We start from the raw sequence: 14,642 nt of genomic DNA on the forward strand, positions 1-14,642 counted from the left end.
GAGAACTGTCTCAGTGTCATGCACTTTTACAGAGCTCAGCTTTTTTCCTGACTTTGATTACGCTCACCACAAACTATCAGCCAATCAATACTGACAAAATTCTTCATGTGCTCTGATGGCCCACGCAGAGAGGCTTCTATTTCAGAAAGTTACATCTGAACAACTGTCTTCTCTTTTCCTTTCGTGACTTTCCATTAGGGAATCGTATGTTTTCATAATGAAGACGTCCACAATGTCATTTTCAAGATTGTGACATTAAACAACAACACAAATCCAGACAACATCCACAAACCAGTATAATTCCTGCCTGTGATGATTGGCTGGAATCACTTGTCACCATCATAACGTCTCTTTCATGAGTGACGCATTTGGAAAACAATTCAACGAGAGCTAGAACCATGGTTGAAGAGCTGGTGACAAAAAAGGACTCAACGTCAGTCGGGCTGAATCAGTCAGAGACCCGTCACTCAAATGAGATTTCTCAAGTCGATCCTTTCAATTTAAAACACAATCAACACATCTGCACTTTCCCACAAGTTGAAGATTTACTTGTGTTGTTGGGTGACATTGTGTGTAACTGTGCAAAACTCAAACTCGTATTTTCTAAAGCTACAGTTTACATATGTCCTCAAACGCCTCATATGAAGAGTATCAGTGCAGTAACAACAAGAGCTTAGGCTAAATTTTGTATTGTAATTATTTTGTAATACCGGTAATTTCTAATAGGTCACATGCTTCTAAATACATTGTACAATTTGCACACATCTATTGTTTTTATATATCTCTCTGTATTATCTGGGATCAGTCTACCAATTAAAATTCTCGGTACGTATACATAGAACTCAACTGTTTTCTACTGCAGAGAGAAAAAAACACATTTTAATTGTATCCCAAGATAACATACACTGAAATTATACAATACTTTACACTTTACTTTTCCTAGCACATGGTTACTCACCCGAGAACCTCTTTGTCCCTGAGGACCAGGTAAACCAGGAGGACCAGGAGGACCCTGAGCCAGAGACAGAGTGGACAGAGGCAGAACAAATGGATTGTTATTGTGAGAGAAGAGGGAAAGAAAGGACAGACACAGTTTGTCAATAGTGAACAATAACACGCTGCCACTTCCCAGAACTCTGTATTGATAAGTGATCCATTGATGTCAGAGCTTTGAAGTTCAGAGAAAGTAAACCAAGTGATTTCTTTGATGTTTGATCAGATAAACTCACATGGAGACGGACAGAATTCATGAGTGGAAACTAATCCTGATTTTGAGAGTAATTAAAACTCCACAGTTTAAAAACCTGAATGTTCTTTTAGTAAAGCTCTGGGCAGAAGATGATGCAAACATCACCAAGTTTTTGGGATTGACCTAGTTCTTGAAAAAGCATAGCATGAAACATATGAAGCAACTGCATGTCTTGTTCTGGAGGATGCAAAATATCATATGTAAAAGAAAATTCATGCAAAATAGCTGACTGTGCATTTGTGGTTTTGTAAAACTGTGATTGTATAGAAGGGACAATTACAAAAAATATCCACTTCTCTCACCCTGAATACTGTCATACAATACAGAACGCATAACAATGATAAAAGTCTTACATGTGGCTTTTAAGAGATTGATTAACAACCCAAAAATGATTAAAAAGAATGATCTATTTTCCGTGTAACCAAAATAAGACAGATCCACATTATCTCACTTAGGAACCAAGCCAGGCTGAAGGTGTACTTGTGGTACTGCGTTCTTGTTTTCAAATTTCAAATATCCATCTTCACAAGTAAACACGGCTTTCTGGGATGAAGTTTGTGTACTTTCTGTTTCACCAATAACAAATACTGCTGATTGATTTTAAATAGTAAATAGAAGACTTTATCATACAGGCATTTGAACATGAATCTGAATATATGACAGAACTCTGTTGTTTCTAAAGTTCAGCTGAGGAGTCAGAGAGAAAACCCCCCCTCTGGTCAAAGGAAGCTGTTGATTCTTTCTCGCAGCTTTTCCTGCTATTCCCCACTGTCACGTCATCCAACAGAGATAAATATTATCTCTCTATAAAAAAGGTACAGACATCATAAGACATTTAAATGTTCACTATTCTGAACTGTTGCTATAGCCTGAGCCTATAACGAGGTGCTACGGAGCATCTTTGTCCCCTGTCAGAGCCGTGGACGGGCACAGCGGGACACATGAATAAAGACACAGCTGTTTGTTCCTCTGGACTCCCACACACAGACACATGGAAACTGTGAGCACAACACCGCCTTCGCCACAACAACAGGGGCCATAGACACCGAGGCACTTGAGGAGCAAAGTGATAATTCACAAACTTCAACTGTGCTACTGAGACAAGGATCAAATCTCTTCCCCCGTGGAGTAAATTCAAGAAGTCAATCGAAGGGAGGAATGACTCATCCTCCGAACTTGAGCTGAATCTTAACACCCTCATTGTTGTTACCCCCACATGTCGTCAATAAATGGGCCTAATAACAAACTTTGTAACCGAGGGAACATTATCGACGATATAAAAGTGTGAATTACCCGAAACCACTAACCCGAATCCTGTGAAGCATTTTTATAATCACTAATAATAAAACCAGATCCAAATAGGTCTTGTTTCCAAGATTGCTTAAGAAACACGAGCAACACATCAATATAATACGTTTTTTAACAACTACGGTCACTGCAGCTGTGTTAAAGAGCAATCAGTCAGATATCTTCTGAGACTCATTAGCTATAATGACATTAAATAAAGTTTTATTATCAATATGACAATAAACTGCGCTCTTTTCTATTTCTACTCTAAGATTCATCAAGTCCCAGTGAGTAGACCTATGACAAATACTTGGATTTATGTCACCTCGTATAAAATGATCCAAATGGATTCAACATGGTGCATTAAAAGCTAAAAAGTCACATCACCATTAAACAATTTAGCCTCATAATTATAACCTTTAACTTGAAGAAGGATTTCAGTAATCAGACGTCTGGATCTTAACTTAACCCTTAAGAAATACTTATTTTCAATGGGAAAAAATCTTATTCAGTGTTGTCACCAGTTTTGATCATAATGTCAGTTTATTTTGGAGAGTATCAGACCTCTGTGGATAATTTGTCTCTGAGTAACCGCCCCCCCAGAACACTGAAGGAATCCTTACTGGACCGGACCAAATCAGGCAAACAGCCCACAAACTCTCCTGACGCCCTTTATCCAAAAAACTCTGAGAAACACTCAGTATTTCTACATACTTTTAATCACCTGGTTTGTTTTTAGAGAGGAGAAGATCTCTGAGGATAATGTGGCTCTCGGTAAAACCCCCCCGAACAATGACCACTGAGGGACTCACATCCTAAAAGCAACTAGCACCTAGAAGTAAGCTGAGTTAACTTTAGCAACAGCTTGGCTAACAGCCCTCAGTCGCCTCTGAGCGCCTGTGTCTGCCAAACAGTGTCAGAGGAACTGATTTTTAACTTAAGTGCGTTATTCAGTGCTGCTCCCTAATTTATTCACCAGGTCCATTTGTTTTGGAGCAGAGGAAACCTCTGTGGATGATCTGACTCTTGGAAAAAAAAACTCCTGGACAATGGACGCCCCCAACACACACAGAGCTGGCTACTGTTTTCACCCAGCTGGCCATTTCATGCACTAGTGGAAACCCCAGAAAGAGGCTCTGACCTTCAGCCAACCCAGAATTCAAAAAATGCAAACATACTGTTTTATTCATATTTTTTACCAAGTTGAGAGCCACTGGAAAAGTGATCATGCTCATAACACTGCAGTAAGTTGTATTCAGGCCCTGAGATGAGACGGTAAATTGCAACCTCTCAGTCCCACCTACAGGCCTGCAGGCGTTTTATATCTCAGGTAGCTGCACTATGGAAACAGGTAGGTTAGTAAAAACATATTACATCACGACTCCACAATTTAAACAGATTAGATAAAGAGCCCTGACGCATCTCACTCGTGGAAACATAAGCAATAACTGAACATCTGAGCGGTAGACGTGTGTTCAGGGGAAAGTTTCCCTGACAGCCAGAATTATATAATACTTCTTCTTTCTCCAGGATATACCTTCAACCTTCAGGTGAGTTTTCCTCGCTAACATGAGAGCAAAACCTGTCTGGCAGTATTTCAGCGAAGGGGATGACATGTTATTATTGCGACTTGTTGATACATGAAAAAAGAACAGTGCTTGGACATGATAACACCGATAAATCACGGCACTGCCCTGCCAAACTATTTTTTCCATATACTGTACCCATGTAGGAAAGCCACATTTACATATCATTAAACTGGTGTGGCCATAAAATAGCTCTGATTGCCACGCGACCAACATTTTATGTGAAAAATTTTCCATAAACATCAGAGCATTCATGAATTCAGTCACTTACCGGAGGACCTGGCTCTCCTTTGGGGCCGGGGAAACCGTCTTCGTAGTCGTAGAAGAAATCCGGTTCCTCATATCCATAATCGTACCCTTCCATGTCGACATCATCGTAGCTGCCATCCGGATCATGCTGTTCTGAGGTGTCCACCTGATTCTCCCTGTACAAAGTGGTACCGTTGACTCTCACACGAGTCCCTTGGGGCAGATGGGTTTGTTCGGAGCCAAAGCCAGAGTCCCGGGAGCTGATGATGGAGTTGTTCCTGAGTCCTTCCTTCACTCGACTTAGCCTGACATGAGGGGTCAGACCTGGGTTGGCATCCGGAGTCGGCAGGCTCTCTTCCTCTGTGCTGTTCTCAGAGGAATCGTTATCCCCTTGGGGCGTACTCCCTTTTATCAAAACGTTTTCCGTTGTGCTGTAGACAAGATCCAGAGCTGCTTGCGCCCTCAGGGTTGCTAAGGTAGGACTTTCCGGCTGAAGCAAGGATGCGGTGGAGTGAGCAAGGGGATCCAATGCAGAAATGTGGCTCTGGTCCCCCAGACTAGGTTGTGCTGATGGGCTCAGAGCCGAGTTCTGTGTGACCAGAGTACCAGGGGACAGTTTGACAGCTGCTGTGATTTTGGTGGGGGTCTGATCAGTAGCTGCTACTCCAACAAGGGAGTTTGTCAAAGCAAGAGAAGGGGGTTCATTTGCCTCAATAGCCAAACCAGGATTTGGCAAAGGCAATCGGTAAGTGTCGGCCAGTCGGCACTGTTTTTTAAGGTAGCTGCAGTAGTGCGCAGCAGCCTGGGCTGAGGGATAGATATCTAGTTGGCAGACTCGACCGTTGAACGTCGCTGATTTAGAGTTCATCCTCCCCAGAGTGAAGAGACCCCCAGAGTCCCCGAGCGACTGAGATCTCCCCAGGGTTTGCTCCTGCTGATGCACCGCTCCACAATCTGCGTAGAAGGACACCGAGCGAGGACGAACGCCAACAGCGAAAGGATGCTGGCGCCCATCCTGCCAGTTGTAGTTGAAGTAGATGGAGGCCTTCTCTGCAGTGTAGACCACCACCCTGCGCGGCAGCAGCTGGATGCCAAAACGCAGCCTGTCCCTGCCATCTTTAACAGTAAAAATAAAAGCATTGTTCGCTCGCCAGGAGCTTAGACTAACCACAACAGAAAACTCCTCACCAATCTCTGGTGGGAACAGACTTTCTGCCGGAGCCTCATAGAAGGAGCTTGAGTCGAGCAATACTCCATATCCAGAAACAGGAAGAGTTAAGTGTGAGGGAACAGTGGTGTAAGAAGTCGAAGGTGAGCTTTCCCTCTCGTAGGGATCGTCTGTGGTTGGATCCGTGAGCCCCAATCGATAGAGGATATCCACTCCTGAGGAACAGAGGAGACACTGGTAAGGTTGACATGGAGAAACTGGATCACAAAGCAGGCAGACGATAAACAAAAACTCTCCTGGTCTAATATTACGATTCCTTGCTAGATAAAGAGACAAAAACTTGTAAATATATTAATCTTTACTGGAATAAGATATAAGGCAGTCTTAATGCATTTCATGTTAACTTGAGGTGGGTAGTTTGGAGAGGACAACAATTCCACAGACTTTATTTGAAGAAGAAAGAAGAGGATTAAGTCAGCTACACCAGTCACATACCATGTAGCGGTGAAGTACCCAGTTCAAGTCCTACTGGGGAACTTTGGCTCATATCTTCTCTCACTTCCTATTTCCTGTCACTTCCACTTCCATTCAACTTTTGTTATAACTGGAGGAACCTGCCTGTTGTATTTTAAATTTTCTTGTGAACCACTCATCCAATCAACTTCAAACTTGGCAGGTGTATCGCTGAGGACACAAGGAAGTGCAGTGTCGACTGAGGTTTTTTGGATGAGTGGTTTTTGAGTAAGCTTCAGACATTTTCACTCTGTGTAAGGGATGAAACAATTTTAAACTGATCCTGAATCAGAACTTACAAGTGGATTTTACTGTTTGTTTCTGTAAAGGGTAATTTTGCCAAGTTTAACAAATCCTGGAAACAAAACAGGACAATCTGCAGAAGCACTATGTTAGAAAACTGAATCAAGAATCTGTTGATGCTGTTCTCAGTGTTGACTGGTGGTTTAAGAAACCCTATCCTCGGCTGCTAATTTGAATTCAAATAGATTTCAGCTGTTACAGTAGACCAGTCTCCTGATGACGCTGGTGACCCCTCCCAGTTTTCTACTTGGAGTCAGTACCAGTAGGGCACCTGGGGCCCAGATGGGTAGACGGGACTGGAGAAGGACGGGGCTGAACTTGGATTCAGGAAACCTGTCCACGCAGCCTTTTTGCATCAATCTGCCACCAGAGATTCATGAGAGCAGCTTCTCTCCAAACGGTCCTGTCATTCTTTACCCGATGCCCACGGGGAATTCTTTAGAGAATTTATGCCGTGTGTTCGAGAGTGTGTGAGAGAAGGAGAGGGACACATTGTGAGTGAGTGAGTGTGTGTGTGTGTGTGTGTGTGTGACTAATCCAGAAACATCGTGTTTCTTTGAAGCAACTGCTCTCTGTATTCAAGGAGGTTGATTTTACTGTTATTAAGTTTAGCCTCTATTTTATTTTATTACCCAGATTTACCTAGTTTTTCTAGATTCTTTTTTCTTTTTTAACAACCTTTAGGAATGCAGACATGAAAAAATACCAGACATCACAGCTGGGACATACTTCTGTTGAGTTGCACGTGTACAACCTTTTGACCTTTCACCTTGATCTGGGATCGAATCAAACTGCCAGTAAATAGATGAATGTCAACAGCAGAGAAGTCTCAATAAACTACAGTGTGGGGACTTTGTTGAAGGAAGGTGTGTATAAATACTGCAGAAGCAAGTATTTAAAGAATCCTATTAGTCACATAAAAGTTATATCTTACTTTCTGGAAAGGTTGCAGGTTCTGTGCATACTAATAACCTTCCTGTTACCTAATGTGTGATGTGATGAATCAGCTGCTTCTGTAATAGATGTATTTTTATTTTAGTCTTTGCAGGAAGGACGGGATGAAAAGGAGAAATAGAGCCACAGACAGACAGATGTCGGAAATATGAATAACAGGAACACAATATTCTTAGATGTGGTTTCACAGGGATTTTAGACGTTCAACCCAAGAAGGAAGACTCATCTCTCTGCAGCCTGATTCAAGCACGCACTGATATGTCTTTGACATTCTTTGCCCCGGGTAATGTCAGCCCAGATTCCAATTAACCTGTCTCATATGTGAAGACAAGCTGCTCCAGCACTCAGTGTGCATCCCTCCTCCTCTCGTTATGATGGATTGATCCTGCCTGGAATGGGCTCATCGGCTACAGGTACACATTTACCTCCTCTGTCCAGGGAGCTACAGACAATGCACATACATGTGGAGATGTGAACAGGTATGTAAGAATTCATCATGAGGTCAACCTGACACTAGTGTGCCTGCGTGATGTGGTATTTCTGGCAGTAGACTATTAATGTGCCAATCAAACAACAATGCAGCCGCTCAGCGAATCCTCAAAGGTGCGAAACATTGGTTCAAAACTTAATGAAGTTTTCTAAAGATCGTTTTGACAGCATTTTTTCCTGCTGAACACAGGCAAGTTCTTTCAAGGAGGTTGCATCCGGAGGGATACGTGGAATTATCATCCATCAGATGGCTACAAAGAAACTAAAGTGTACCGACGTGTGACGCCCCTTTGGGATTGACTGGTACTACTCTGTGTCTCAGGTTCTCTCTGGGCTCCTCTACCCAGCCCCCCCCACACACACACATCCTGGTCTGGTTATGTTCCCTTCATTTAAATTTTATGTTTTGACTTGCACCTGCGCCCACATCCTTCACGGATACACACATCACACAACTGATGTTCCTGATTATCACATCCCATGCAGAGGGTGGCTGCAGCTCTGGAGGTGAGGCGTGGGTTGTCTACCGTACCGGGAATGTCGGTGGTTTGATCCCCCGGCTCCTCCAGTCTATATATCTCTATGCAATGAGAAGTTTGTGGGAATGGGTAAATGTAAATCGTAGTGAAAAGCAATTTGAGTGGACCTTAGGACTGGAAGTGCTATATAAATGCAATTCTCTATGAGTCGTTATGTTTGCAGTGTCTGCTTTTTGTTGTGCACACCTGAGCCAGGTCACAACAAACAGGGGTTTGTCCATTTGGTGCCTGGTGTTGATGGTGGATGCCGATTTGGTGATGTTGTCGACCATCATGTTGGTTTTGGATGTGTGCCCATCAGAGGAGCTCTTGTTTGAAGAGATACGCCGGATGTTTGTTTTTTCTCTTTTCTCTGATAGTTTGGATCAGTGTCTGTATCAGTAGTGAGGGCTTCTTTGAAGCTGTGGACATTTCGTATCACACCTTACAACAGCAACAAGCAAACTGAGTGAAACCAAATAGATGTGAGGGGCTACAGAGAAAAAATAATCTCTCTGCTTATTATCCACCCAACTTCTTTCTCTCTCATCCTCAACCCCTCTCATCCCTCTCGGAGAATCACCTCATCCCTTATACCAAACAAGCCAAGCACTTGTATTTCCACTTCTTCTTTCTCCGACTAATTGGTGTGCTTTCCCAGAGTGACCTTCCTAACATGTACTTCAAACTATGTTTACATGTGGCATATTTCTGATGAGGCAGAGATGAGAGGTGGGAAAGGAGAGAAGCGGCCGAGGCTGAGAGGCTATTTTGGCTGTTTCTACACGCAGGCTGATGCAAGAGCTCCAGAGCGTGAGCAGACATGTTGAGGGAGAAGGTTTGAAATGAGAATAAAAGCAAAGAAAACGAGCTCCTGTTCAAACCCTGTTGGATAAAATATAGAGCAATACAAATTCAGCTTTGAGTTGTTGTCTATGTGTTTTTAATATTTGGATCTTATCCAGCAGAATGTTTTCCCCCAAAAGGTAAATGTTTCACACTGAAGAAATGCACTAATCAGACTTTTTCTATCTCGCTTCTGAAATATCTGCATATATTGACTATGAATCTGAAACCAGTTTGTTTTTCCTTAAATTTGAAATCTGTAAAAGTATAAGCCACCAGTCATGAACCATTATTCATTCAAGTGGAGTCACACAAGTCAGAAGTCACCACCAGTTCAGCTATTTCCTGGCTGAAGTTAAAACCAAACAAAAAAAAGGGATCAACTGGATCCATTAAACTGTAGAAATGGTGAGAATCTCAATTATCAGAGAGGTTAGCTCACTAGTATCACAGACAAAAACAATATATAGAGAAAGGCCTTTATATAAAAGGTCCAGGTAGTACTGGTAGTATAATGTTAACTTGTGCTTGAGGGTTCTGTCTCGTACCTTGAGATAGATAGTGTCCGTCTCCAGAGAGCACTGCTGAGCATACTGACAGGAGCAGGAGAAAGTTCCACCTGGAGGAGCAGAGACACACAAATTAACAACACATCACTGAGTTTCAAAAGCAAACCAACTGAAATATAAAAAATGTAGGCAAGGCGATCACTGATCAAGATGAGTAATTCTGACAGGGACAGGTTGCCGGTCACAGGAATCATATAGATATTAACATAGATATTGACGCATATGACTCATAAGGTTTAAGTCACTCAGTGCGTTGCAGCCTGGGACAAAGAGACGCACATAACTCCCTGAGGAAAAACATGAGGAACAGGACAACTGTACACACAGAGGAACTAGGAATTCCTCTACGCTCCTTCATGCTGTGAGGCAACACACAGAATCCCTTTTTATTATAGAGATGCATTTTATGTGATTGTGACTGTATAATATGAGACTGTTAAAGAGGAGACTACACACTGAATATGCTGACTGCCATGAGACAGTCACCGGCAAAGTGAGCCAACACTGGAGTCGAATACTAAAACAGCTCAACAGAAAAAACACTTGTCTCTCGCTGAGGTTTTTGTCTCAGTCACATGTGAAATATGGTGGAGGAAGTGGTAAGTCTGAGGAAAACACTGATGACTGCAACTATTGGCTCTTTCCGTTGTGAAGTCTGGCCTTCATCCTGCTGACAGGAGGAGAAGGAGTCTGATCCTGAAATCATCAATTTACAGTAGAGGGCGCAGATCTATTTGAAAAACAGCCTCCAGGTGATGATACATAGATATAGTGTGAGACAGAAGTGAGCTGAAAGTTGAAAATAGTTCCTGTAACTTGGCAGCAACAGGAGATTTGTTTACAGCATTATTGAACGACCACTTGAGAGAAAAAACGGACACTAGCAGGAACTAATGGGGAAAACGCAGCTTTACTGAAAACCATTAGTGTTTCATTTGTTCAACTTAAGTGCGAAGCTTAACTATTGAATCATAGCTTTGTTTACACAATAAACTTATCGGACCATTAGCGTCAAAGTGGAGACACATCTCACTGCTGCCAGAGGTTTATCTTAGCGTCTGTAATTGTGAAATAAAAACACAGAAGCCTGTTGCATAAAAGGTTTACAGCCTTTTTTCTCAAGTCAAAATAGTACAAGTAACTACTTTTCTTTTTTTGTTTCTTTCAAAATAAAAGCATATCCATAGTGGAGCGGCATTGAGTTTAACTCAGGTGTAGCTCAGTAAAGTAGCTGCTACACTGATATGAAATGTATCTGTGAAATGCAAATCTTTTTTTTATGGAAAGCAATGTACTTGAATTGATTATCACCAACTCGTATACTTGGTCACGATCCAAACAATATTCATCCACACAAGCGTATATAAACAACAAAGTACCTGTTTTGGTACATCTACAAATTCATTGAAGCGATCAAGAGATTGACAAAAGAAAAGAAGAGGAAGAAAAAGAAGGATGGAATTATTTAAAGTCAAAACAGCAACATGGATTCAGCCTTCAAATGGAACATGTGGTTTACGACATGTGAATTCACGAGAACCCGGCTGCTAGGGAACAGCAACACGGATGCTAATATTAACACAAGTGACATTGTCTGGCAACAATTGATCACGCTGGCAGGCATGTGACGTAATGCAGAATGTGCAAAGACAAAGTAACAACAGGGACACGTTAATTACAAAGATCTGGTTAACGACTCATTTGAAAGGCTTGGAGAATTAATTGCCCTTCACGACTTGAAAAGAATTGAATATTAAAAAAGCCAGACAGGACACGTTCTCTCCCTCCACATCTCAGCCGAGGCTTTTCCCCTTTTTGCTGGCATAACTCTGAACATCATCAAACCGCTATTAAGCGAATGTGACTTTGAGAGAGAATCACATAATTGTCTGGAAACGATCAAACACGACACAAGTGTTCCCTGCATGAGAAGGACGAGTGGGTGAAACTTCTCAGAAATGTAGCAATGAGGCCAAACGGCTCAATTTTGGTTTCATCAGACCAAAGAATCTGGTTTCTCACAGTCTGGGAGTCCTTTGGGTGCTTTTCAGAAACGGGCACTGGGAGAAGCCTCGGTCTGGTCACTAGACCCAGAGCGGCGGAGAGCGGCAGTGGTGGTTGTTTTGTCGTTGTTTTGAAGTGTCTCTCGTTTCCATACGAGATCTCAGCCAGACTTACCACCACCGGCTTGGTGGAAACCTCTGCTACCAAGGCCTTTCTCCTCTCAAACTTAAATGCAGCAGTTACCATCCCCACATCTGAGCCTCGACACAATCCTGGTTTTCAGCTCTGCAGACTCTCCACCGCTTTGGTTGTTGATCTGATACACAAAGTCGGCCGTGAGACCTTATTTATCTTTTTTTAAATTCACTGAATTTACCACAAGTAGAAACAGATAAAGATGTAGAAACCTGAACTGAATTTCAAGTGTCATAGCAACATCTGTTTTTTCCTTTTTAATATTCAGTCCCATCCATCATCTGTAGAGATTATCCTTTGAGGGTCACAGGGTCAGCTGGAGCCAATCCCAGCTGACGTCGGGTACACCCTGGACAAACCTCCAGTTTATCATCGGGCCAACAACATACAGAGTCTCAAATTAAACCCAATCTACATGTCTCTGAACTGTGGGGGGGGTGGGGGGAACCTGGAGAACACTCATGCACATACAGGGAGAAAATGCAAACTCCACAAAGAAAGAGCCCAGGATGTGAAGTGGGAACCTTGTTGTTGCGCAGACAAAATAAAAGAATAATCTCTTGCAGCCCTTGTGCATTCAGCTCTTTGAACCTTGCCTACCTGCCTCTGCCTCATCCACTCTGAGCTTGACATCAGTAGTCACAACTTGTAAATACTCAACCTTGGAGCCGCTTTAAAGACAAACTGATTCCTGTGTTTACGAATTCATTCAACTTTGACATTTATTATCGGAAAATGCCACGAAAAGTCATGCAGAGCCAATTTTTGTGTCATGTTTCATTGTAACCAGATGAAGGATTTAGTCTCAAAGGCATAGTTGGTTAATAAAAAGTTAATGTTGTTCAGCAAAGCTTTGACCACAAAGAAGCAGAATCAGCCCCAGCGATGATTCAAAGACAGAAATTGTCTCGTCTGCTTTTTAAAGATTTATTCTTACAAGTTGAAAAGCACAATTAATTCTCACAGAGTTGAGCTTATTTATTAACAGGATATAATGACGTGTTTTTATGTTCTGAAAAACCTCAACACTTTGTACTGTGGAGATGATGACAGTGATCTAGATACAAAATATTGCATCTCTAATGCTGTGATGCACGATCCATGCCTCATACTGATGGTTTTAAAAACGTCATCATGCCAAAAACATGTATATTAAAGTATAAACATTATATTCCACTAAGTCTGACAACTTCTTTTATTTATTTCAAACACTATCACTAATTGACCTGTGTGGTGAACTCTGACCCTAACTGACCCCACCTCTAGGAGGCACTGCCCACCACGTAGCTGCAGCAGGTGCTGCATCGAGTCCAGAGGAGAAATTAAACATAACACTGAAGTTATTCAAGTTGTCACATTTTCATGTTATTTATGCTCTGTGTCCACCCACTCCTCTTTTTTATCAGTAGAATTAATAAAACGTGACATTATTTTACTGGTATTCATTCTCTAATTGTAGAAAAAGTGTCAGTTTGAATAATGCTCATACTGACATAAGGTAATATAATAAAACAGTAGTAGTAGTAGTTTTTTTTTATAGATGATGAGATAGATGTATATAATTGGAATATCTCATATATTCAATATAATATACAGTGTGTATGTACGTATATGTATATGAGTTATGTTACAAGAGATAGATGCTAATAAAACAATATCAATAACTATCACAATTTAACTTTCGTCAAAAGCAACAAAACAAAAGTCTGCTGACACAAGCTGAAGTGGATTCTTGGAACTGCTGTGATGATTTTAAACACTGACACTGAACAGTGGTGTTCGTTCAACGTCTTACAAACATCTCTCCTCCCAGATTAACCCGGCAAAGAGGCTACCGGTGTTTGTGTGGCCCTGCTTTTTTGGCGGAGGCAGCCCTTAAAAAAAAAATATGGCCTTGCAGACTTGAGCAAAAGAAAGAGATAAAAATAGAGAGGAAGAGAAACAGAGAAGTAAAAACAATAACTAATGAAAGCTGCAGAAAAAACAAAAAATCCAGAGTGTAAGCATGATGAGCTGTCACCTGCTCCCCATCGAGAAACTGGTGCGACATTCCACAGCCGGGAACTCAGACATATCCCCAGAGGAGGAAAAAGCTCAAACTAGGGGCGGGGTGGGGGGGTGTGTGTGGGTGTGTGTGGGGGTGGGGGGGTGGGGTGTTATATACATGAATACAATCATTCATCTTTGGCGAGAGGATAAAAAATGACATTTATAAATCCAGTGAGTAGCTGGTTGCGCTTAAGAGTTGGCCGGGTTTGAAAGTAGACCAATGAAAAGGAGATAAAACTAAATATAACACCGAACATTCCCCCGTTGCAGAGTCGAGTGGGGCCATCTGATGCTGATTCAAGCAGATCCTTTTTTTCTCCTTTCGCCCGTCTGTCACGCATTCTCCCTGTTCGGGCTATTTAAGGCGTCCCCGAGGCTCAGGTCTCTGCTGCAGCACACCCACAGTGATGTAAGAGCAAGTGGTGGGAAAGTTTTTTCCATCAACCTTAACGCTACCCTTCGCCATCCATCCGTTCTAAGTGATGGTCTCTGAATACATCCTCACTTTTTTAGATGTTTTCAAGCTTTTTGTCCAGCATCAAGGGAAGGAAGGAAGGAAGTGAAGGAAATGAGGGAAGGCTGCGTGGTGTCCATCACGGCCTGCGGATGATTAAATTGGGAGGTGAATCCCTGACTAAGTGACAGCACACGATGCTTCCCAGT

The 14,642-nt window shown here is 42.1% G+C and overlaps 1 protein-coding gene across 1 annotated transcript in view; it reads right to left on the minus strand.

Moving 5' to 3' along the window:
* LOC117760327 (collagen alpha-1(XXIV) chain-like) overlaps positions 1–14,642 on the minus strand; it is a 79,693-nt gene that overhangs the window by 58,757 nt on the left and 6,294 nt on the right. Inside the window, exons 2-4 of the mRNA XM_034583271.1 lie at positions 9,711–9,781; positions 4,394–5,754; positions 959–1,012 (exon numbers count right to left, since the gene is read on the minus strand). Coding sequence (XP_034439162.1) covers positions 959–1,012; positions 4,394–5,754; positions 9,711–9,781 — 1,486 coding nt within the window. The remainder of the gene's footprint in view (positions 1–958; positions 1,013–4,393; positions 5,755–9,710; positions 9,782–14,642) is intronic.

Source organism: Hippoglossus hippoglossus, chromosome 4 (genome assembly GCF_009819705.1).
Source record: "Hippoglossus hippoglossus isolate fHipHip1 chromosome 4, fHipHip1.pri, whole genome shotgun sequence".
NCBI lineage: Eukaryota > Metazoa > Chordata > Actinopteri > Pleuronectiformes > Pleuronectidae > Hippoglossus > Hippoglossus hippoglossus.